General features: G+C 38.2%; 1 protein-coding gene across 2 annotated transcripts; it reads left to right on the top strand.

Annotated features, from left to right (window-relative positions):
* Positions 1-1,505: 1,505 nt before the first annotated feature.
* Positions 1,506-26,237, top strand: LOC132611112 (ATP-dependent DNA helicase SRS2-like protein At4g25120). Of its 2 annotated transcripts, XM_060325523.1 has the most exons (29): positions 1,508-1,816; positions 2,520-3,414; positions 3,495-3,536; positions 3,667-3,830; positions 9,030-9,216; positions 9,728-9,784; positions 9,859-9,964; positions 10,058-10,191; positions 10,296-10,370; positions 10,476-10,601; positions 10,676-10,807; positions 10,907-10,990; positions 11,070-11,183; positions 11,277-11,377; positions 11,700-11,766; positions 12,119-12,169; positions 12,729-12,806; positions 12,976-13,185; positions 13,311-13,349; positions 13,557-13,628; positions 13,747-13,833; positions 13,910-13,966; positions 18,633-18,814; positions 19,970-20,063; positions 20,315-20,365; positions 21,640-21,702; positions 21,812-21,871; positions 25,085-25,147; positions 25,742-26,237. In XM_060325523.1, the coding sequence occupies exons 1-29, from the start codon at positions 1,659-1,661 to the stop codon at positions 25,829-25,831; spliced, it is 3,639 nt and encodes a 1,212-aa protein (XP_060181506.1). In that variant the 5' UTR covers positions 1,508-1,658; the 3' UTR covers positions 25,832-26,237. The 2 variants fall into 2 exon arrangements, 1 of the variants encoding a protein (XP_060181506.1); XR_009571462.1 differs by lacking the exons at positions 19,970-20,063; positions 20,315-20,365; positions 21,640-21,702; ... (1 more) ...; positions 25,085-25,147; positions 25,742-26,237 and having other exon boundaries at positions 1,506-1,816; positions 13,522-13,628; positions 18,633-18,712.
* Positions 26,238-26,406: the final 169 nt, after the last annotated feature.

Genomic DNA, 26,406 nt, shown 5'->3' with positions numbered 1-26,406 from the left:
GGAACTTGGAAGAGAAGTCGCCGCTAAGCTTGGAAGAGCAGTCGCCGCCGCCGCTGTGTTTCCACCGCTTGAGCTCTGAAGTTTGAACTTTGAAGCTCTGACCTCTGAGACAATGAGAACTGAGAGTGAGAAGTGAAAATTAGGATAAGTTAGGTTAGATGTCTGATTATTGATACAAAAACAAAAGAGTGAAAGTGGGCTTGGGTAATTAGAGATACAAAAGAAAGAATGAAAGAGGCTTGGGTTCTATTTTTTTGGGCTTAAATTTAATTGGCATGGGATTGGACTATTTAATTTTCTTGGGCTAATATATAATATTTCGGTTTAAACCGAAAACCCGAAAAACCGAATACTAAACCCCGAACACCGAACCGAACCCCGAAATTTTTGAAAATTGAAACCGAACCCGAACCGAAAACCCGAAAACCCGAACACCGAAAAACCGAATTAATTCGGTTCGGTCCGGTTTTTCGGTTTTCGGTATTTATGCCCACCCCTAATGAAAATTAAGGGGGCAATTCGCAGAATTGCCCTTCTTTTGGGGTGGTCTTTAAATTTTGCCCCTCATATTTGAAATCTTTAAATTTTGCCCTTCGGCTAAACCCCATGGGTTCCAGGTTCGAACCCCCACACAGTCAAAATTTTAAAAAAAATTCGCAAGGCAGAATTTAAATTTCGCTATGCCCCCACCGACATACACTTGTGAAGGAATTACAAAAGTTATGCCGGACCCGACATACTTATGGGCAGACTTGGCATAAGTATCCCGGGTCCGGCATAACTTTGATAATTCCTTCACAAGTTTATGCCGGGTCCGGTATAAAAGTTTGCCCATTAAAAGTATGCCCCCACCGGCATAAACTTATTAAGTAATTACCAAACTTATGCCGGACCCGGCATACTTATGCCATATGCCGAACCCGGCATACTTATGCCATATGGGCAGACTTGGCATAAGTATGCCGAATCCGGCATAACTTTGGTAATTCCTTCACAAGTTTATGCCGGTGGGGGCATACTTTTAATGAGCAAACTTTTATAGTATGCCACATAAGGCGGAATTTTTCCTTAAGGCATAACTAAAAGTTTGCCCTATAAGGCAAAGTCTATACCTTAAGAAAAAGTTCTGCCTTATGGGGCATACTTTTGGTTATGCCTTAATTAAAAGTCTGCCCCATAAGGAATAGTTCCTTAAGGAAAAGTTTTGCCCCATAAGACATAACTAAACTATGCCTTGAGGAAAAGTTATGCCCCTTTCGGCATAACTTTAGTTTTTCCTTAAGTACTTTATGCCGGATCCGGCATACACTCCCCCCAGGCCTGCCTTGCGATTTTTTTTTTTATTTTGATGCCTGAGCGGGGGTTCGAACCCAGAACCTCAGGTATCTAAGCGAAGGGCAAAATTTAAAGACCACAAATATGAGGGGCAAAAATTAAAGACCACCCCAAAAGAAGGGTAATCCGTGCAAAAAAATGAAATTAAGGACCACTCCGAAATTGCAAATGTCCCAGACGTACCGCCCAAAGCACGGTCCAATAGAAGTAGGCTCAGTCATCAGCCCATAATAGTTTGAATAATCCTCCATTCTGATTATGGGAGGGAAAATAAGAAACACAACACAGTAAAGAAAAACCATACAACAAGGGGTAGAAGAAACATGAGTGGAGAGGTAAACAACAAGGAGAATGTGGCGGCTAGTGGTGGCGGATTAACGGCGGAACAGAAAGCTCGAATTTCTTCAAAGTTTAGAGCTGCTAAGGCACTTCTTGCTCGCAAAAGGCCACTCCATGATTGCTCCAATAGTTCCCTCAATAAGTACGCCTTTCTTTCGAAATGATTGTGTGTTTGCTCTTCTTGATAATTATAAATTAGAAACATTAGCTATATTCTTTTTGTTAGGGTTTCAATCAGATAGGGGAATAAAGAAAAAATTCAATCAAGAAAGGGGAATTAAAAAAAAAAAAAAAAAAGAGAGTAAGTATTTGGGGAATTTGATGTTTGCGAAAAGTAAAGTCAGGCAACATTTGAAGTTCCTTAAGGAGAAACTGTCCATTTCAAGTTGATGATGTGGAATTGAAAACTTCGGAACGCATCATTACACTAACCAAAATTTGTGCATAGAATCCCCAACTTCTCAATTGTAGAAAATTTCTTCCTCCATATTAATTTGCCTGTCGACAAGATTCCACTCAGTAAGTCTGTTCAGGTCGTGATCTAAGTTCCATTTCCCATCGAGAGGTTATGACACTGATAACGGGTCCTATTCTTCCCCTTAGTTATGAAATCATTTAATAGCTCCTTGATTACTCAATTCCAATGCATTGATTTCTTCTAATTTTGAATTTTGCGGTGTATATATTGACCTTGTAACATAAAGGTACTAACAGTTAAAGTTGATCTGGAAATTGTTTTCTATTTCTTGTTACATGCTTCAAGAGTAAGTTTGATGTTTGTCACGATCTTTCTTCTTTGTTTAATATTTTGATGTATCTGGTATTCTTGATTATTCTTGTCCTAGAGTTGGGAAGGCTCAGAGAACTGAATCCTCGGATCGGATTGGTGGTGATAAAAGGTTCCCTCTTACTGAGATTCCGATGAACACTCCGTCTCCCATCTCTGAGAAGGGTTCCAACAAAATGCTCATTGGTTTTACCAGTGTTAAGGGCTCACAAGTCAGTGAACTTGATAGCAATATCAATGGAAGGAATAAGTGCGAGACACAATTTCAAACAGTTGAAACTTTCAAGTTGTCTAGCAACAGAAGTGAATCAGTTGAAGCTAAACTAAGTGAAAACGGCGGAAGTGTTCAAGTGGAAAGTATGGTTGAGTTGGATGCATATAAAACTCCAGTGAGGCAACCTGGATTTTCTGGCTTGGGTGAGTCATCTTTTTCATCAACTGTGCTAGATGATGATTTTGATGAACATATTTTGGATGAAATAGATGCTTTATGTGAGCAAAACTCAAAAGGAAAGCCTGAAATGAAGAGGTTCAACAGCGTTCCAATTGAAAATCATTACATAAACAACTTGGACAAGGAGGATAAGTTAAATCCCGTTATTTCTAGTGATAGTTCAGGACATGAATGCATTTTGATATCCAGGGGCACTCAAGAAAGTGAAGTAGAAAGATCAAAAAGCAGCGAACCTGATAACTCAAATCTTGCCAGTTCAGATGAAACTTTTAAACTTGAATGCATTCTGAATTCAACTGGTAATCAAGAATGTGAAGTAGAGGAGCCAAGAAGTTCCAAGGCCACAGATACTGGGAGCAAGCTGGAGGCAACAGATATCAGGAACATGCCTGAGGATTATATAAAGTATGTAGAGTCGCTGAATGACAGACAGCAGGAGGCAGCTTGTAGTGACATTTCAATCCCTCTAATCATTGTTGCTGGACCAGGAAGTGGCAAGGTCTTTACTTTCTCATTGTTTAAAATGAAATTTGTCTGTCTTCGTCAATAGTTGTTTGATTTCTTCTATTTGCATGTCAGACATCTACAATGGTTGGGCGAGTCCTGATGCTACTGCACAAGGTAGTGTGATGACTATAAGTGCTATCATATCGTTATACTTTTGTCAATGCCATGACTGGCAAGTGATGGATCTTGTCAAGTATTTACTTTTGAGTTCTCTTCCTCTCTCTGCCTTTGCTTGTTGTTATAGGGTATTGGTCCATCAAACATTCTTGCTATGACTTTTACAACAGCAGCAGCTTCTGAAATGAGGGAGAGAATCGGAAGAGTTGCAGGGAAGACAGCAGCAAAAGAGCTCACGATCAGCACGTTTCACTCGTTCTCTTTGCAACTTTGCCGCATGCATGCTGAGAAGTACATATATCTTGACTTGGTTCCTAAATATTTTAGCAGTTCAACACTGAAAGTAGAAATCTTTTGTTTTCTATGCCTCTTTGTGTTGAAGAAATGAGTCTCATGTAGCTCAAATACCTTCAGTTTACATGTCTTTTTAAGTTTGGCTGTTTAGCAAACATTTATGAGAAGATGGCAGAAGAGAAATCTAATTAGAAAGTTGCATACTGAATTTTCTGAAACACAATGATTGCCACTGTTTTGGACTAATTACCATTAATAGATTGAGTACAACAACAACGACATACCCAGTGTAATCCCACAATTGGGGTCTGGCGTTAATTTTTGAGTAATGTACTCATAAACCGGAAAGCACAGGGTAATGTAGGCTATTACCGTTGTTGAGTTAGTTTGTCATATACTAAGATCAAGTTATTGCTAGTGAATTCCGTAATCCATGTTTCTGTACTGAAAATATAGACTAATGCAGAGCTATGACTTTTGTCTTTTTCATGGTTCAAGAGTGTTTGTCCCGTGGTAAGTTGTACCTCCTTCTGTTGTAGTAACATATTTTACCTGGTATACTATATTTGTGGATGGTTTCAGACGAGGTAGGGGTAGGCCGAAGAAGTATTGGGGAGAGGTAATTAGACACGACATGGCGCAATTACAGCTTACCGAGGACATGACCTTAGATAGGAGGGTTTGGAGGACCCAAATTAGGGTAGAAGGCTAGTAGATAGTCTCGTTATCCGTTCTTATTAGTAGTCGCATTATTGCAATATAATTTCTTGTGCTCCGATTTATGCTATTATCTGTTATTATGTGTTATTTCCTGTGCTTTGGTTATCCTGTGTCATCTGCTCTGATTTCTGCTATTATCGGTTATTTTCTGTGCTCTGATTATCCTGTATTATCTGTGTCGCTTGCATTATTTCATTTCCATATCGCTTTAAATCTCTTGTCCGAATCTCTTAACCTTATCTAACCGTATCTGACTTCTTTTTATGCTTTTATTGAGCCGGGGGTCTTTCGGAAACAGCCGTCCTACCTTGGTAGGAGTCAGGTCTGCGTACACTCTACCCTCCCCAGACCCTACGATGTGGGATTTCACTGGGATGTTGTTGTTGTTGTTGTATACTATATTTGCCACTCAATGGACTGCTATGGAAAATCTGATTCCTCTCTCACTAGCAAGCTATGGTAATGTGATATGACAATAAATACACCATCCCTACTCTCGCGTCATCTCCACAAATCAGCAATCATAAGGAACATTTTGCTTATATAATATTTCAACCAGACCTTGGAATTCCTCCACTTCCAGAGATCCAAATAGACTGCTATGGAAAATTTGATTCCTCTCTCACTAGCAAGCTATGGTAATGTGATTTGAGAGTCAACACACCATCGCTACTCTCGCGTCATCTCCACAAATCAGTAGTGTCATAAGGAACATTTTGCTTATATAATAATTCAACCAGATCTTGGAATTCCTCCACTTCCCAGTCCTGAAGGTTCCTTTTGAATCACTAATCCCAGTGACCTTCCCCTGTGTGTGGCCCACGCATTTGTTGTCCCATCATCTTCTTTTGGCACGATATACTATATAAATTGGGGAAACAAACTTTAACTCATTCTCCCCACACCATTATGCCCCCAAAAACTGAACTGACATCCATCATCCACCTTGAATAGAATGTGTCCATTGAACTCCTCCCACCCCTTCATAATTTCCAAAGACCACGTCCAAACGAAGCTGGAATGTTTCTCGTCCTCCACCCCACCCCCATCTTATCAGATTTCTTCGCTACCACTTCCCTCCATACAACATTCCCCTCCACTCCAAACCTCCACATTTATTTTCCTAGTAGCGCCTTATTGAACACCTTAAGACCTTTCACTCCAAGTCCTCCCTTCATCGATGATGTGACAGCTTTCCTATTCACTAAATGTAACTTGTACCATCCGGGGTATTTCAAAAGAAATTTTGCTGAAGTCTTTCCAACTTACCAATCACGGTGGTTAGGGCTTGCAATAATGACATGAAGTATGTAGGAACACTAGGTAAAGTACTCTTTATCGACACCTTGTTCCCTCTATCTGAGAGGTATTTCTGCTGCCAACCTGCTAGCTATTTCTGGACTCTCTGCACAATGCAGCCCATACTACAATATCCTTGTTTGACGCACCGACGGCACCCCCAAGTAGGTAGTGGGTAGAGCACCGACTTTACAACTCAATACTTGCACCAACTCTTCAATGTTCCCCACCTTACCACCGGTATAATCTCACACTTACCGAGGTTGACCTTGAGCCCTGAGATAACCTGAAATCAAATAAGGATCCGCAAAATAAAAGATGGGATACCCCCAGATTGGATGCCCCCTGAACGAGGCACTGAAACCTCTAAATATTCGTCCCGCAACAGCCCTATCCATCATCTTACTCAACGCTTCCATTTTCAATATGAATAACATGAGAGATAAAGGATCCCCTTGTCTCAACCCCTCGAGCTATCAAAGAACCCGCAAGGACTCACCATAACAGAGAACCTCGCGTTAGAAATGCAAAATGTGATCATCAGCACTGCCCTTGTGCTATCAATACCAATGTTACCAAAAAAAAAAAAATGTGATCTATCTTCTCCATTTATGCCCAAAGCCCATCCTCATCATGATGAAATCCAAAAAATCGTAGTTCACATCATCAAAATCCTTCTCAAGGTCCAGCTTACATAAAATTCCCGGTTCTCCCTTCTTCTTCTAGAGTCAACCACTTCATTTACTACTAGCGCTGCATCCCACATCTGTCTCTCTTTCACAAACGCATTCTGGGAAGTTGACTTGGTCTCATCCAACGCTTTCTTAAGTATTTTAGAAAACACCTTACATATAATCTTATAGATGCTTCCCACCAGACTAATGGGTCCGTAGTCTCTGATGCTCGTAGCTCCATCCTTCTTTGGCACAATAGTGATAAATGATACATGAAGGCTCCTTTGAAATTCTCTAGTTTCTTGGGAATGTCGCAATGGTCTCCATCAGATCTCCCTTAACGGTTCTCCAACACTATTGGAAGAAAACTAAGGTGAATCCATCTGGTCCTAAAGCATTATCTCTCGCACAACTGTCTACAACCTCCCTCGGCAACCGTTCACACATTCCTGCCCTATCTGGTTGAAATCCATCCCCTAGCTTAGCTCTCCAGTCGACATTTTCTTTGAACAACCGTTCATAAAAACCCACAATAGCCCCACTAACTTCCTCCTCACCCTCATACACCATCCCGTTTACTTCTATAGATTCCAAATGACTGCTCCTCTTATTTTCTACCTCTATCCTGTGAAAAAAATTAGTATTAGCATCCCCTTCTTTTAACCACAACACTCTTGAGCCTCCAACTCATTTTTGCGCAATGGCCAAAGAGGCTGTCTCGTTTTTTATCTCCTCCTCCCTCCCTCTCTTACCTTCACCTAGTACCCCCATACTTTCCACTTGTTCCACCTCCCCCAGCTCACTTATGAACTCCCTCATTTTAATTTCTACCCTCTCAAACACCTCGTTGCTTATATCTCCTTTGAGCATTTTCAACTTCCCCGCAAGCCGAAATGAAGGAGTGCCCCAAATGTCATAGATATCTCCATGGTCTGTCTCCTTAAGCCGGTCCATACACTCTGCCGGAACCCCACTCTACACTGCTCCCTAAATTTATAACCCGAACTCCCATCATGAAGTCACCCTTTCTCACCTCTACCACCTCCATTTTTCTTTCATCGAATAAGACTAAAATGCCACCTGCACTGCCCACTGCCCAGTCTCCAATCACACTTCACCCACCGTCCCCCAAAATACTTCTCACACACTCATCTGTCTTCACCTCCATCTTAGTTTTCTGTATTCACAAAAGATCTGCCCCCATTCTCTAAGTCCCGCTGTGATGCTTGCCCTTTTGTTAGGGTCATTCATCCCCTCCCACTCCAAGAAATGATTTTAACTTCCATAAACAGCATTTTTAGCCCTCCCCCGACCCCCTCCTCTCCCGGTGTTCCAAATCCCTCCCTGCTTCCGAACCTCCTCTCGTACACCACCAAATTACTCCCTCCCTCTTTCCCCAACTTCATTTCTCTCTCCCTTCCCCTACTACAGACTCCTTCCTCCATTCTCTTACCCTTTTTCCTTCTTGCTCGATGTCCATGAGCAGTCCCAATACTTTCTCCCCCATCCATTCTGTGTACCTTCTCCCATCTTCAACAATGGCTAAAGAATAGTTATTTTACTTTACGCTTCCTTCACCGCCATTGTCACTGTCTAACATTATTGGGTTAGGCTTTTGCTGTATTTAAAACTGTCCAGTCCCTTCATATTCTCTTTTAGAAGTTATCTTCCTGCTAAGACTGGATAATCTTTTTTAAGTTGATATGGTGGAACTGAAAACGAACTTCAAAGCACATCATTACCTACATCCAACTCCATGTGGTGGCTGAAGGGGGAGACTGGAGAGAGATAGGGAGAGCGTGTGAAAAGATTTTAGGTTCAGGATCTCTTGTATTTTCGGGGATGTTAGTAGTCTAACTGATTTAAAAGGCCAAGTAGAGATATACACTTACATCAGATTGTATAGTTGGCTGAAGGGGGAGACCGGAGAGAGATAGGGAAAGCGTGTGAAAAAATTTTAGGTTCAGGATCTCGTATTTTCGCGGATGTTAGTAGTCTAACTGATTTAAAAGGCCAAGTAGAGATATACACTTACATCAGACTGTATTCCTGCTAATTGGATTGGAAGATTATGATCCAAATTAATTGTTAATGATATGATCTATTTTAAGTCTCGATTAATTTCGATATCACCTGAAGTATTCGTTCTCTCTCTCTCTCCGTCTCTTAATAGGTATAATAATTGATTATGTTAGAAATTAAAAAAATAGAAGTTCAAAAACTAACGCCTTTTGCTCAAGGCATAGGCCTCGCCTTCACCTTAGCCCTCTAAAACATTGTTTGGAAGTTCTCTCTCTCCTTTTTTGATTGATGAAGTTTCTCTCTCTCTCTCTCTCTCTCTCTCTCTCTCTCTCTCTCTCTCTCTCTCCTTCACAACTAATCTTTTATCTGATTTCTTCTTCAGCTTAATACCTATCTGTCACATAGAAGGTAGTTCATTGCAATGTATCAGTTTCTTGCGGTGATAAATTGTCTAAATAGACACATGTTAATTCATTAATAGGTTAGGCAGAACACCTGAATTTCTCATATATGGACATGGGCAGCAGAGAAGAGCTGTCATTGAAGCAGTTCGCTTACTGGACGATAAGAAAAACAGACCTCATGATGAGCTTTGCCAGCTTAATGACATGAATTCTCCTCAACATTTCAAGGAGAGATCAAAGAAATGGTTAAAGTTTGTAACCCAAGTAAGTGTTTTTTGGGCTAAAGACACTGTTCCACTTACGTTTGGTCACAAAATCTTGCTGTCTTTTAAGTCTATATTTTGTCACAAGAAGGACACAACTTTGACTAGTTTATCTGAAGTATCAATCCAACAGTCTTTTGATGTTTAACATTTATGCCGGGTACATGAAGAGTAACCTTTATTTCCATTAGAGAATGCAGTATCTGCAGACTCTGCTCCATAGGAGTGACAATATTTGGATATGCTAATTTGGAAAAGATTAAGTTTCTGTCTATAGCATATAAGTGAACTATTTGAACCTATCAAAAAAAATAAAAAATTATTGAACTATTTGAATATTTACAAATCAAACATATTTATACTCTTCTCCTGGGCATATTAATAAATACTATGTGTCAAAACTGAAATCTCTCTCCTCTGTACTTTTTTCCTTTCATATTCAAATAGGACAGTGTTGTTGCATGCTTAATGGTTGTTACATTTGCACTTACATCACTTACCCTGAAACACAGGCCAAGTCTGCAGGAAGGACGCCTGAAGACTACTACAAAATTGGAAATGAAGCTGGAGTAAGCCGATAATCAGGGATTTTTGGTATTTTGTCATTCATATTTCCTTATTCTGATCTTGGAATATTGATCAGGCTGCAGTTCTGCTAAGCTACAACGATATATTAAAATCATGCAATGCTTTGGATTACCATGACCTGATCAGTTGTTCTGTCAAGCTCTTGACTGATTTTTCAGAAGGTTGACATAAGTGTTTGATAATAGACTGTAACCTAGTGCATTGTGATATCCCAGTTGTCTGAATCTGTTTGATATTCGTTTCTTCAAATGAAGTTTTTGAAGAGTGCCAGGAATTATGGAAAGCAATGGTGATTGATGAGTTTCAAGACACAAGTGCCGTGCAATATGGACTTTTACGTATCCTTGCATCGCATAAACGCATAACTATTGTTGGTGATGAAGATCAGGTAAAGCTAGTCTTTTCTTACTTTATCCAGTGAAACGACAAGTTCTTTACTTCTTTTTCCTTTCAAGTACCTTGCTGCTCAGAGTTTTCAATATCATTCTGCAGTCCATTTTTGGTTTTAGTGGTGCTGATGCCTCTGGATTCGATTCATTTCGGAAAGATTTTCCTTTGCACAAAGAGGTTTGGCAAACTTTTTATTATAGCTTGTCTTTTTAGTCCTTGTTTATATGAACTTTGGATACAGTTCTGATAGTCTCCTTGTGATGTATATCAATCTTTGTTCAGGTCAGACTTAGTAAAAATTACCGGTCCACGCGTTGCATTGTAGAAGCTGCATCATTTCTTATACAAAATAATTCGAAAAGGTGCCAATCAAAACGTGTTCTTACGGATAATTCTGTTGGAACTAAGGTAAATGATTTTAGCATTCTTATAAAGATAAACATCCTCGATAGGAGTACCTTTTAACATATGGCACTTTGCAGATAACTGTCAAAGAATGCTGTAATGAAGAGGCACAATGTTCGTTTGTTGTTGATAAAATAATAGAGATTACCTCTGATGTCACAACTGACAAGTCCTCTTTCGGTGACATAGCAGTTCTATTCCGGAGGCAGGTCAAGCTTTTACCCTTTGAAAAAGCAAACTTGTTTAAAAACAAATTGCGGGTTTTTGGCTGACTATTTCTGCCTCCGTGGCTTCGTGTTATACAACAGGTGTCAGGAAAAATCTTTCAAGCAGCATTTCGTAATAGAAAAATCCCATTCAATGTTCATGGTGTGGCCTTCTATAGGAAAAAGGTATCTCTCACCTCCAATCACTGCCAGATAGATTCATATGCTTTTAAATAGACATTCACCCAGTATGTTCATGCAATAGGTGGTCAGGGCCATCATTGCGATGCTTAGAACAACTTTGCCTGGTTCCGATGATGGTTCATTTCGAAGAGTATTCAAGGCCTTACTGCCTTCAGAAAAAGAAGAAAAAAAGAAGGTTGTCCTCCCTATCTATTTTGCTTCATGCGTGGGCACTATGGCTGTTCAATGTCTATTTTATTAAAGCTTTTCTCGACATTTTCTGTCCTAGGTAATTGAACACATTGAAAAAGTTTCTACTGTAAGGAAAAGTAGTTTCATCTCAGCAGCACGAGACATATTTAGTGCTAAAGTATCTGGCACATTCAAGAGGTTTGTTCTAGAACTCCTTGCTGTGAAGCTGTCGATGATAAATGATCCTTTTAGTAGTACTAGCTATGATCTAGGCTGTACATTTTCTCAAATACTATCTGGATTTCCATATTCTGCTTTGCCTCCCTACAGTTATTCTGTTTCTTTTTCTTGTCTTCTGAAAACAAAGAACAAGCTTTTGGTCCTTTGATTTGGCTTGATAATGAGTCCAACACAGGCAACTAGCCTCAAATACCTAGTTGCTCATTTAATTTGTAATTTACTCTGAATTAGTCTTGACTGTACCAAATGGGATTATTAATTTGTCTCTATTTATTTACAGGAGTCAACTGACTCAAGGGCGGAAGGTGTTGCTCATGATAGACATGATTTCGAAACTCGTCAACAGGGTAAGTTTTTGAATCTTATGGATAATTCTGCTCTATTTGGGTGTAAATCATGTGAAGCTTTACTGATATTTTATCATGTGTGCTGGATTGCCAAAATTGATTATCTATCTGGACAACTGAAAAGGCATTGATTGATTATGCATGTAGCTGATGTTGGTTTATACGATATAGGGTTTCATTTGTGCAATTTGGTGCTGAGATTTTCCTCATTACCAGAGTGAAACTTTCTTGGATAAAGTCTTGGATGTAAATGATAATTTATCTGTGTACAGTGAAATATCTCATACTTTAAGGGTCATATGGGGTTTGCTCAGACGAAATTCTTGGGTATTACTACTTGTTTTACTTGCAGGAAGAGTCAATTTCAGCTGTCATTACTTCAGTGGCTAACATGATACCCCAGGTTGGTCCTTCTATTATAAACACACAAACTCTAAAAAGTTATATTTGTATAAAGAAAAAGAAAGATATACTCCCTCCGCTCCATTTTATGTGGCAGCATTTCTTTTTTAGCCCATTCCAAAAGAATGACAGGTTTCTAATTTTGCAAATAATTTAACTTAAACTTCTTGTTTTACTCTTAATGACAAGCTTTTATAACCACACAAATGCTATGGCATATTTAAGACCACAAATTTCAAAAGTCTTCCTTTCTTTTTAAAACTTTCATGTCCAATCAAACTATGCCGCATAAATAGAACGGAGGGAGTATATGATTAGAAGTTCCCTACAATTGCCCGTGGAAATCTCGATGAGAATCTCTCACTTCTTTGTCAAATCAAATCTTAGTCAGTAGCTCATTACCTCCATCATCTATTTATTAATTTTGATTATTTCAAGCTAATGAAAGTTTCTTTCCATTAAAAAAGTGTCTATTTCAAGCTAATAACAGTGCCTTTTCAAATTACAGCTTTTATACTATAAGAATCTTAATCTTTTCACATGTGACTTCCATTCTGTAGAAGTACCTTCTTGAACAGCGGGCAGTTCATGATAATGATGGAGGAAAGTTGCTTAACGAAGATCATGATGTTAGACCTGTAAGTGTAATATGTTCTTTTGTGGTCTTGTTCCTTTTGGTTTGTTCATTGCTAATGCATGCTACTGGTTGAACTTTTTTTATCTTCTTTCTTAATTTCCCCTCTGTATAAAAATTGTTGCAAAGTGAAACAAGCAAATACATCAGAAGCTGTTTGTTTAATGGTGCAGGTTCTGCAATATCTATTGGACGACGTGTCTGATTTCCTAAAAACTTATAAGAATCCCATAAAAGGAGAAAGTGAATGCAAAGCAGAAGGACAAGGTTGCGGCAACATACTGAAAGCTTTTATCGATCATATATCTGAACGGGAGAGTGAAAATTTTCGTACAAGGAGACATGATAACAAAGACTCTGTTACAGTCACGACAATTCATCAGGTTTCTGAATTCTCTAGCAACACGTTCTTTCATTTTGCTTCCTGATACTTCATTCCAATGTCCATATTTTGTAAAATTAATTGGATTTTCCCTTTTTCATTTCTTCCTTTTGATTTTGTGTGTAGTCAAAAGGCTTAGAGTGGGATACGGTTTTCATAGTGAAGGTATGATATGAGATCCATGCTTTCAATATTGTTCTTATTCTCCGTGTATCAAATGTTACTTCGCATTAAGTGGGCATGCAAGGAGAGTGGTAGTGGACTCCCCTTCCCACCCTTTTTAGTCATCAGAGATCTTTTATTCTCTATAACACCATTATTATTTGCAATGGGAAAGGTAATCTGGAGCTTATGCTCGCATCTATTGGTCAGGCAAATGAATCTGAGATTCCCTTGTTACATGGATTTAATGGCATCACAAATGAAAGGAGCAACTCAATTGAGGTATTTATGTTTTTGAAATTTGAACGATTATAGTAAATTTGTGCCTTCTATAATAAATACTCTTTTTTATGCAGTTCTAACATAACATTTTTTTTTTTTTGGTTCTTTGCAACTTTAGGAGGAGAGACGCTTACTATATGTGGCAATGACTCGTGCACGGAAAAAGCTTTTCATTTTGTATGTAATTATGGATACAAATTGGCAGGTGTGATGAACAGCTTGCTCTTGCTGATACTTGTCTTTATTATTCCTTTCTCAAGTCTATACACACTTGCTTTCAGGTTCTTCAACCTTCACGTTTTCTGAGAGAAATTCCTCGTCATCTTCAAGAGACCCAGGTAGAATGTGTTTCAGTTATAAATGTCTTGTAAATGTTGTTTCTGGCCGAAAACTGCAACCTTTCTCAATCCATTGGGCTTTCTTACTTGCTTGGTGCCCTATCTTGCCACTTTGTTCCATTTTTGTACGTTAGTAAAGGCTTTTTTTTTTTTTTGGAGTCAAAGGTAACCAATGTTAGTAAAGATTTTATTAATGAGAATAGCCAGAACAAATGAAACCACAAACACTTCTTCAACTTCAATGTCACGACCCAACCCCGTAGCCGTGACTAGTGCCCGAATTGGACACTCATGTCACTTGTTAACTATAGTCATTTACAGCTAGCATATCATGAACTCATTTGTTTAGAAAAGACAGGACGTTATTCTAAAGCTGTCACAATTCTGTATGTCATATGCAGATGTCTTCTGAGGAGTTAAAACTTTTCAACAACAACACATATATATATATATACGCAAGCCGACAAGGCTGCCACTACACGCAACATTCCAAACATACACACATATGCAAGCCGACAAGGCTGCCATCATGAATGGGTACGCCCCAAACATAAGTCATGTTCATACAACGCAACAACAACTATATACAGACCCACACAGATGTCCACAGACCTCTAAGAGTAGTGATAGTATCATATGACGGGATAGGGCCCCGTCGTACCCCGAGTAAACACTTATATATACCATAAAAGGAAGTTATACCACAGGCTAGGCTCCGGAACAAAGGAGCAGTCCAAAATAGCTGAATAGGTACCCTAAGCTGACGGATCTCCAAAACGAGCGTCTGTACCTGCGGGCATGAACGCAGCCCCCCGAAGAAAGGGGGTCAGTACGGAATATGTACTGAGCATGTAAAGCATGAAATGTAGTAATAGACTCATAAGGAGACAAAGTATGTAGGACCCAATGCAACAATCAGAAATTCATAAAACTTGCCTTTGGACATATTTCATCTGTATCATTCTCATATCAATATCGTTATAGAGTTTTGTAATCAAAGCTGCATAATCATTCTGTATATAACATATATATATAACGTGTCCCGGCCCTTTAATGAGGGACTCGGTAATTAAAATCATAGCATCATAAACATAAACATAGACGTGTCCCGGCCCTTTAATAAGGGACTCGGTAATAGGGAATATGCCCTCCTGGCCACCATCTCCATATCATCATATCATCACATCATCATATTATCATATCATCATATATATATATATATAACGTGTCCCGGCCCTCTAGTGAGGGACTCGGTGATTAATATAGTAAATATGCGCACGAGAACGTGTCCTGGCCCGGGACTCAGTGAAGGATATAGCGGTAAGCACGAGCAGAATAATAAGCAACCACATATATGCAATTAATTCTTTGAGACTCAATGGACAAGCACTAACCAGCTCTAAAGTGTCAAAATAATATTCATATTCAGTTCTTTTTAAGTCTCATAACAAACTATAACAAGAAACGTTTCAGATTTCGTGTACATGTACCAACTTAACATGGTATAGCTTTTGAAAGTCAAGTATGCCTCTATTTGTGCAATTCTTTAAGAGTAGGAACTTCTATACATCATTCATTAGTCAATCATATAGTAGGCTTGTGACAATAGCATTAAGGAAATATAGAATCATAAGTCATGCATGGAACTAGAGAGTAGAATTTACCCCAAGGTTCATATCGTTTCATACTTACGTCTAGGACATGCCAAAAGAAAGAAAGAATAGGCTTTACATACCTTTAGCGTTTAGTCGTATTATACTTGTACTTGCTGCCCAATAACACTTATCCTATATCAAGATATCAAGAGCTACAATTAGTCTACAAAGGAATTTAATACGTATTTTGACGCTCACAATCCCTTTCTAACGTTTAAACGACGTTTCGTTCGCATTCAAACCAACTACATACAACCAATCCAACATCAATAATCATATGTTCAATACCAATCCGGACAGCCCACATAACATTCCAAATACAACATTCCATAACGATTCACATACGGCTACTACATTCTCAAGTTACTCCTAATAATCCATAGCCTTAACGTTTTCGTGTAACAACTTTACAACAACCCAAACAACGTAAATACAATATATATTCTTAACTATCATTAGTCTTTCCAATTTAAAGAAGACAACATTTCCAAAACAGTTCCTAACCACAACATGCCCAAAACAGTCCCTAACCAATCAACACGCCCAAAACAGTCCCTAACCAACAACATAAAGGTGCCCGGAATTCTTGCAAACGTTTACGAACATACCAAGCAAACCACATATGATTCTTACACATTATTTCATGTCTTCATTTCATATAATTTCAGTAAAATACGACCAGCAGTCACACGATAAATATATCACCAAATTCGTACGCGAATAGCTACATTGTCGACACTAAAACCTTACAACGACAACAACATGTTTAATGACATTACTTTCATGATTCTTGGAACTGTTTTAGCATCATTTCCATTCTTATAACAGCCCACAAATCCTTCCAATTTCGACCTGAATCATTGCACTTCACTTTCACTAAACGTTCACAACAAGAATCAACACTCAACACATACAAATTCACTTCTAGCACTAAAACAGTCCACTGTTTTGGACTGCTTGTATGCTTCAACATAATTCATTTCTTTAACACCTTAATTCACATATTCAACATGCATACAATACACCACAATGTCCATAACAACAACAATCAAAATGTGACACAAAACAGTCCATAATCTCCCCTAAAACAGTCCCTTTACACGGCTTCAACACTATTCCAACAACTTCATGATTTTCATCCTTTTATCCAAACTACAACACATTCAATCCATTTCCAATACATGTACAAGAAGATTAAACATGATTTCATTAGAGTCTTCAACACACGACTCATTTTAATTTTTAGAAAAACAGTCCAATATCCAACATGCCACATCACAAACAAACTTCTACAATCTTTGTTCATTTACCTATGTTGATACATATTCAATTCATCAACAATACAAGCAAAATGAAATCAACCATGACTTCACCAATACTCATGGCTAACTCTCTACTTCAACTACAACAACAATCCAACAACAACATGCATGAACTATACATTCAAATCGTCATGAAACACAAGAACAATAAGCATTCTTACCTTACAATCTTGTTCTTCACTTTGGCCGAATCTTCAACACTATTGAGGTGCTACACTTCTTTGTTTCGTTTCAACAACTACTACATATTATTGTACACTAAATGAGGAGTTGATTTGAGGAAGAAAACTGATTTCTTTTTTTTTTTGGAGCAAATTTGGACCTCACTCTCGGCTAGCTCTAGGTCAAGAGTTTCTCTTTCTCTCTCTATGTGTTCTTAACTTGTAAGTGTTGAAATTATGTAGTGAGTTGTGGAGTGAATCAGATTTTTCACTATGTGTATTCCCTACAAGACTTGGACATGTGTACCACACTAATCTTGGGTCAATAACCTTTGACCATGGCACTAATCTACACGGCTACACATGGAAAAAAATATGGGCAGATTTTTTTTTGTTCCCAATCCCACTTATGGTTAGTTTAATCCCAATTTTCCATTAATATATCAATGCCAAACGAAATTGTAGTTAAATTATGACTTGAAACGAAACCGGAAGTTAAAATCTCTACTTCGTATCTTAAAATAGTCTTGTCTTTAACTTGTCACGTTTAGTTTAAAACGTCCCAATGTATGAAAATATGGGACATAACATTCAAACTTCAAATACAGACATCCAACGAAGTGATTAACAAATCAACTCTTAATTGATCTGCATAAGCTTCTAATATGCAAGTTAATAAGCTCATCTTTATGGCTGTTATCCCAAAAGTTTGAAGTAAAATACTTCTTAAATTGAATTGCTTTGTTTTGATAAATTAGCATGTGCTGGAAGCTGAAAAAGATCCTATTCTTTTTTACAACATTCTGTTTTCTATCGCAATAGTCTGATTAAGATTATATTTTTGATAAATAAGCATCCAGATAAGATTATTAATTAAAATAAGTTACCTCATTGCCCATGAAACCTTTTATGTGACGTTTGTTTGAAGTTTCCACAACCTGAGTTTGCTTTTGAGTTTTTGCAAAATGTGGTTGTCGGAGTTGTTTTGCAAAATGATTAAAGTATTTTGGAAGATTTTGAAACTCATTTTTTTTAGATCTTTAAAACTCAAAAGCTTGTTTTTAGAGCTTCTGAGTTAAAAGAGTTTAGAAATCTTCAAAGAATGTTGATACTTTCTTTTTGCAAACACAACTCAACAAACGTTTTCTCCAAAAACTCAAAATGAGTTTGGAGACAGTTTTTGGAAACTGTAAAACAAACACCGCCTTAGTCTATAGCAACTCATCCAATCCACTATCATTTTTTGGTGGACAAGATGCTCCTTGACTTTCTGCAGAGATTGCAACTTACCACTTCTATTACCTGTTTAAAGATGATTTTGCTTGTTTGACTTGCTTAATATTTGATATGTAAACACATATTAAAATTAATTCATCTGGAGCTAATGGGTTTTCAATCACTACCTTGCACTTTTGCCAATTTTATTATGAGTAAAGTAGAGCAACTGTCATTGCATGCTTAATTTGCTTTTCCTGTTTTTCCTTGTAGATCAAACAAATACCTTCTTGCTAACAGTCTTTTCTTATAGGAAGAGCTGACCAATCACCAAAAACTCCAGGAGGAAACTCTTCAGAGTGGTTCAACCGAAAAGGTGGAACCTATTGATCATAGAATACCACTAGATGATCCTCTCAGTGATCCAGTTGACGGAATGTCCAAAGAGTCAATTGACACAATGGAGCTATGCAATTCCAAAATCTTCCTAAAAAGGTTTTCTTCATTTAATCATCTTGATGAGTAGATAAAGATATTAGTTCCCTTGTCCCAAATTGATTGTCATACTTAGAGCTGTAAGCGAGCTGAATTGAACTTACCCTTTAATGAGGCAACTTCACTCTGTCAAGTTTCTACTAGCTCGAACTCGAGCCCGTTCTTGTAGTTGGTTGATGTAGAGTTTGCTTGTATTGTCTAAGTTGTCCGAATGAGCCAATAAAGAAAATTTTAAATGGAAACAAGACTAGCGTTACATGCTAAATACATGACAAATGGGAATTTCTTATCAAGTAACAAATGATACTCGCTCCGTTTCAATTTATGTGAACCTATTTCCCTATTAGTCCGTGCCAAATGAATGGCCTCTTTCTATATTTGGAAACAATTTACCTTTATGCAATGATTTATAACCACACAAAATATATGAGACTCATTTAACACCACAAGTTTAAAAGTCTTCTCTTCTTTCGTAAACTCCGTGCCCAGCCAAATGGGTTCACATAAAATAAAACAGAGGGAGTATATAAAAATCCAAGTTTTCTGAGAATTTGTGAAGAGTAAACAAGTTAAGTCAATCTTTCACAAGCTTGACTCATGTTAAATGAGCCTGACAGTGGGCTCAAACTCAGTTTGTTTATTTAAATAAACGAGTGTTCAAGGTTTACTTGTGACATATCAGGCTCACTTTACCGTTGGTCGTACTTGTTGATTAGTAAAATAGCCTACAATTTGTTTTGTTTATAACAAATGGAGCCTGCAAAATTTGCAATAGCTTATTATGTGAAAGGTGACATGAGTCTGTTAGATAACATGGAATTACAAATCTCAGCGGAGGCAAAAAACACTAGGTGATTTCTTCCCATCTGATTAAGCCTTGGTTGATAGAGTTTACCTTGTACATGTGTGGGTGGGAGGCTGGGAGCTAGTAGGTACTCGATAGAATAGTCGAGGTGCTCACAAGCTGGCCGAGATCACACAAGCTGACTGAGACACCACCGTTGTTAAAAAAAAAAAGGAGAGGATAACATGGAATTATTTTGTCCTGATAACGGTAAATTAGGACACTTATGATTGGACAAAGAGACATAAGAATACTCCTGTTCCATTATTTTGAGCCTAACTTTCATTGAATTTCTGAACTGATCTACCCAGATTTAATGCGGAAGACCGAGCAGTTGTATCTCATTTGTTCCATCAATGGGCCAAAAAACCTGCATTTCAGGAACCACAGAGGTTGCTTAACAAGGTCAAAGTTTTTCATTTGTTTTATTTTCTTTATGATTGGGTAATATTTCTTAGTTAAGGGGAGCAATATTAACATTTAACTTCATCTATCTAATATTCCAATGCGTCTTTAGTCAACACAGGCAAAGACCCGCTTATGGATGTTGGCAGATGGCGAGAATCATGCCACATTGAAGTTTTTAGAAGCAGTTTATTTCATCACTGTAACACAAGGTTGGATCTTAACGTATCTGTTCTTTTTGGCATTTTCAGGTAGGTTTTGTCATTGATGAGCGCCTTAGAGTCAAGAAGAGCACTCACAAGGTCTTAGCCCTGGTTTTCTCCATGTCTTCATCTCAATTTTGACTGCATTAGTTCAGATTAATTAATAACATGACTCTAGACAGTCTGGTAATTCATTCCTTGGTATTCTTCTTTTATTTTGGGGCAGCACATGCCCTTGCTAAAAGGTCAAAGCTCATATTTATTGCCAACACCAAATGACCTTAATGCCAAAATAAAATTAGATAACCAAAACTAGTGATCTATTTCTCATTTTAGGAAGCCCACCAGTTGCACCTCTTCTCCACCAAAATCTTCCCGCTTTCTGCGGCTCTGCCTCAGTAGCCATCCCTTTGCCATTTACTAGTCTCTGGGATTGGGGGCGTGGCTATTGCCTATTGGAAGGATAACAAGAAACTGTTGCCTCTGGTCTCCAGAAGCATGATGCTTTCTGTTTCCTTTGGTACCAGACTCTCCATTTCTCCTCTTGTCGAATCTCTATCTTCAGAAAATCAATAAAAATATGAAAAAGAACATGTGCCACCTAACAATAAAACAGCTTTGTCTGTGAAACTTAGTATCTGCCACCTCAAGGGTTCTATCGTCACATTCCACGCCTAAAACGACCATCCTAGACAAATCCAAAGCAGCACTAGCCCCACTAATCATAGCATGCTTGTGCTTTGATCAAGTACTATGGTGCAGAAAAGGATGAACCTAAAACTGACATCTGCCATAGGAGAGTCAGAAAGATTATGCGCGATAGATCATTAATTTCAAGTTAGAACTTAGGACTCTCACTTAAAGTAGCTCATCTCACTATTCCACGTTTCCATCAAGTTTCTTCCATCTTATGCATGCTCATTCTTACTATTCACAGCTTAAAGATACTAAACAGAAGGACATACTTTTTCATGCGTATTTCTAATTAAAAAAAATTCACTATTCAATTTGAAATTTGGAAACTTGAAGATTTTGAATTGTGGCTCATCTCAAATTTGGAAGCTTGACAATTCAATGTTCTTGATGAGGAAAATGTGGTCGAAATCATAGATACTCGTAGCTATACTTCCATTTATTCAGTTTATGTTCATCATCTTTAAAGTTGACTTACATGGTAGCTATGCTTTGATTACTTAGACTAGGCATGGTTTAGTGAGGATATAATTCTGGAAGTGAAGTAGGCATATTATTTTGTGACCTGACTGCTGCATTACTAGTTAAAGAATAATTGTGATCAAGTTTTACCTCTAAATCTTTCTGAAATTTATTTCCACGTGTTCAATGTGCTCACATGTCTTTTTGTTGATTTTCAGGATGTTTTACGTGCCTTAAAGTCCTCATTAACTTGTGAGGAAGCTTTGCATTATGCTGAATCTGTAAGTTAACGTCTCTATCCGTGGTTTTGTAAGCACATCAAGTATGGATTTATTCTAAAGAACCGCAATGTACTTAGCATCTCTTATCAAAGATTTCTTGTCCGGTTAGGTGTTGACCTGGTTGAGAATTCCTGCTGAGAAGCGTGCTTACTTAATGAGAGAGAAACAGGTATCAGCTTAAACCCAATCTCCTTTAGTTCTCATGCAAGTTAATCACTTACATTAACAAGTGAAAGGCCATGCTGGAGAACATAAATTCATGGTGACCATATTTGCACATTAATTCATAAATTGTCATCATTCTGCCATTATAGTGCTTGTTAAGCATATGAAAAACAGTAGTTAAGTTCGAGAGTTGCTGTGATTATGTCACGCTCCAAATCTGTAGGAGCATAACTGGAACCGATACCTTAAACTTTGACCACGCAAACCAACATTATTCTTTACTAGACATAACTGCTGCATGGATAACAAGCATAAACGGTTTAATATCATTTCCTTAAAACAGAAACATGGCACCAATGGTCTGAACATTTGAAATACACACTCCATCCATTTCAATTTATGTGAACCTATTTCCTTTTTAGTTCGTTTAAAAAAGAATGATCCCTTTTTAAGTGTAGAAACAATTAATAAACTTCTTATTTTACCCTTAATGAGAAGCTTTTATAGCCACAAAAAGGTTATGGCATGTTTAAGATCTCAAATTCTGAAAGTCTTTCTTTCGTAAACTCTGTGCCTAGTCAAGTAGCTTCACATAAACTGAAACAGAGGGAGTACTATCATATAACCAGAATAGATCATTCTGACATGTCATGTGAGACTTCAACATAATGGAGCCTCCATGACACGACCAATGAAGGAATGCTCATCGCTCGGTATAAATCTCCGGTTATATCAAAAGAATAACAATAAGAGCCAGGCAACCCGATGTGGGGCTTACCAAAATCTAGCTGAGAAGAGGAGGGAGATGGCCTAGCACATAGCATACCTGCAACCTCAATATTAACACACCGCCCCGGCTAAGGAGTGCGAGTAGAAGTTCCTGGTACCCAATAAGTATTATAGACTCCCTTACTCGAATGATGGGACAAGGCTTTGTATAAACCATCAGGCAATAGATGTGCAATTCAAATCCTTAAAGAAATTTCATAATTAATAAAGCATGTAAAGGTTTAAACATACTTTGAAAACTGAACATGTAGCCTTAGCACTTTTTCATAACATAACATATATGATAACTTTAACTGTGAGCAGCAACAGTACTGACATAACTATAAAACCACCATGTGTACATCCTGGTGTTTGATCTCTGGCCGACCGGCTAAGCTATTTCACCATAATGCCATATGGTTTCGACGTAGGGGTTTGCTATATAAGGTAGCCGCCATTCCTTGATGGTCATTTGACCACATTCCTACACCGATGTGTAGTTTAATAATTGAACACATGTCCAGATACCCTCTCAGTAACCTAAGGATACTCCCAGAAGCATTTATAACGTCATTTGGCACCTTTGACCCTCGAACTTAATCTCACAATGTTCTTGTTTCCCAACATACCATTGGTCTCGTGAAAACATAATGTAAGTGTTTCAAACGTACTTTTAGCTCAGATGGAAATGTATTCCATTCATGAAATCATTCTCAATGGAAACATTCAATGCAATACTTGAAACAATATGGGAAACACTTACATCATGTCAAACTGGCATTTGAAACAAGACTTTAGTAAAATCAGATGATGTATGCTTGTTCTCTACAAACATATTAACATTTGAAACATTTTTAAAATTTAGAAGGCATGAATTTTGAGGAAAGCCTAAGGTGAGGTACATCTCTACTTACCTCAAACATTTACTCAATCTAATTAATGCTCGGAGGTGTTCGTCATCTCACGATCTACATTAATTGGACTCAACTCGATCATTGTACTTCTTATCTTAGCTCAACAATCAATAACTATTGGCTCAAGCATTCCAAACCATCAAATTCGGCCCATTTAGGTGTAATGTAGTTCACCCGTCCAATTCTTGTACTTTTGTTGAGTCATTATTGACATTAAGGTCATTACAATTAATAATTTCTAAAACCCGATCACTATTCTTCATCCTCCTCAATTTTCTACCAACCATCATTAATGACCATAACTAGGGTTCATTTAGTATCAATTTCCAACCTCCAACCAACCAGGGGCGGAGGGAGTAAGGGCCAAGGGGGTTCATCCGAACCCAAAACATGACTAAAATTATTTTTAATGTATATATAGTAGACGTTGAACCTCCTTTGACGTCTTCGTGTGTTTACTTTTTCATACTTTGAACCCCCTTTGTGAAAATCCTGGCTCCGCCACTGCAAACAACACCATAAATACCATCTACCATCATTCCTCTTTTTTTTTAAATAACCGTGCTACCTCCCACCAACATAATACCGAGTAACTCTATCCACCAAGGCTTGGAAGATGGGAAGAAATCACCAGGGTTGAGGTGATGGAATTACATCAACTTGACTAAATCATGACAATCCAACTTGTGGGTGTTCTTGACAACTTTGAAGATTTGAGGAGATTCTAGTAATTTCAAGTTATAATAGTGTTTTTAATTGTGGTTATGGAGCAAAATTATCATAAAACATAATTGAATACTAACCTTAAAGTGGTAGGAATCCCCCTTGATTCGGATTCCTCTTGTAGATAAAAGTCCTAACTCAAAATCTCATAATTACTCTCGCTTCCTGTAACTGAGCTTATTATAGCCCAGGAATGGAATGGGAGATCACGTAGCGAGAGACATCATGCGCCTGAAGTATTCTGCCTCAACCATTTTCCTGGGGCCTGCTTTGCTAGCACTCGTGCAGCACAAATTTTCCTGGGGCCTCACTCGCTAGCACTCGTGCAGCGCGCAAAGCCTTTGGCGAGGCATCCTGGGCTCCTGGCCAGCCTCATCGCGACTCAAGGGCTGGCGTGAGGCAGCTCTGGGACTTACCTTAGTTCTTTTCCATTTCTCCTTCTATTTTTGGTCAATATTTCCATTTCAAACACATTCCAACTTGTAGCATATACATATTCTACCTTGTCCCAATTAGTTCACTACCCTCGTATGGTCCGCATACACCTCGGGGTTACTTTAGTTACGTCATTAAAGCCCGTAATTGGTCCAAATTAATTATTAAAAATCACAAGGCCTTACAGATTTCATAAGCACAATGCGGATGGATGAGGTTATGGGCAATCCATCCTTTTCCTTTTTCCTGTTCATGAGCCTTTCCCTATTCCCAGTACACTTAAAAGAATAAGAAGACGAAGAAAGCTTAGTGTTTGTTTTGTGCTGTTTCCCAAGATGGTTATTCTTTACTTGTTAATCACACATTTTCCCTCGTAGGAGCACTTCCAAAAACTACGGATTGAAAGTGCAATGGGTTCATCAGCACCAACTCCCAAACAGGTATGCAGAATTTGTTATTCCCTCATCTTCTTTTGTTTTATACTCTTTGCCTTTACAGTTTACAAGAACAATGACGGAATTGTAAGTTTAACCAACTATAACGCATTAACAGACAAACGTATGTACTTAATTTGAAATCTATAAGCAACTCTGTGTGTTCTCTTCAAACTTAGGGAGAAGACGTGGACAGTGCAAGACATCCGCAAGTATGCTTTAAATAAGATGGGAACAGTTTGAATATAGTTGCTAGCTACTGGATAAGTACTTAGTCGCCACATATTATTGCCAGTTCTTTATCTTCTTATGTCTTAGTCATATCCACCATCGTTTGTACTATTTAGTGGTTTATAATAAATAAAGCTTGACGGGACTAGGTTTTCCTTAATGGTGTTTCTTTCACTTGTTTTGGTCAATCTTCGATTAAATATAGGGAAAACATTACTTATCATGCACATGATTTGCTGCTACAGATTTTATAATGGTCACAAATTTTAACAATAATCAGTACCCCCACACAGTAATATTGCCTGTAACCAAGGGCATGGTCTTGGGGCTTGGGGTGTCTCATTCAATTGCTTTGTTCCCTTGTTGCAGATTGCATATCTTCAGAGCCTAGGATGCACTATGGTTCCTACATCCCGTCTCCATGCGTCACGGTTGATTGAGGAATATAAATCGTTGTAGCAAGAGATGGAGAATTGATGCAATATCCCTTAATTACTGAGAGATTTGTGCAGTGTCGGCGTCACTAGCACCATCCTCAGTTAGCCTCTCTGCAGGTCTACAGGGAAACGAGGTCCACTCCTACGGTTATTGCAGTGCTGTGATCTCGAAGTTTTCCAGAGTCTGGTTGGAGTATGACTGGTCAGAGGGAACGGTTCTTGTTCGTATGGATGAAATCTATTCTCTCTTACAAGTCTTGGCATTACATTATTTATAATGTTGTACATGGTTTAGATGCCCTTATTTCACTTTGTACATTGGTTTAGGTGTTTACGTCCAAAGATTGAGTCTGCATTTATCACTCGTGCGCCTCGCAAATTTGTCCGCTACATATTTATATATATGTGAAGCTGTTATTTCACTTTCATTGCTTGCTTTTGCTTTATTCCTGGTAGCTTGTTAGATCGGGAGGATACTTGTATATATAAATCTACAAACTCCAGATTGGTGGAGATGTGGACTAGACTTGCATGCCAAAAGCAAATCGTGTATTTAGAGGTTCAGCATTATTCGTCCTTATGGTGATGACCAAGATA

This window comes from Lycium barbarum, chromosome 9 (genome assembly GCF_019175385.1).
Source record: "Lycium barbarum isolate Lr01 chromosome 9, ASM1917538v2, whole genome shotgun sequence".
Taxonomy (NCBI): domain Eukaryota; kingdom Viridiplantae; phylum Streptophyta; class Magnoliopsida; order Solanales; family Solanaceae; genus Lycium; species Lycium barbarum.
The sequence above is the reverse complement of the archived record's forward strand: the minus strand, read 5'-3'. Positions and strand labels throughout refer to the sequence as shown.

Excerpts from the sequence above, each read along its gene's own strand:
- LOC132611112 (XM_060325523.1), top strand. The coding sequence starts at position 1,659 with ATGAGTGGAGAGGTAAACAACAAGGAGAATGTGGCGGCTAGTGGTGGC. Across the intron at positions 9,965-10,057 it reads CTTGACTGATTTTTCAGAAG|TTTTTGAAGAGTGCCAGGAA; the intron begins GTTGACATAAGT and ends CTTCAAATGAAG. Across the intron at positions 10,991-11,069 it reads TGGCCTTCTATAGGAAAAAG|GTGGTCAGGGCCATCATTGC; the intron begins GTATCTCTCACC and ends TTCATGCAATAG.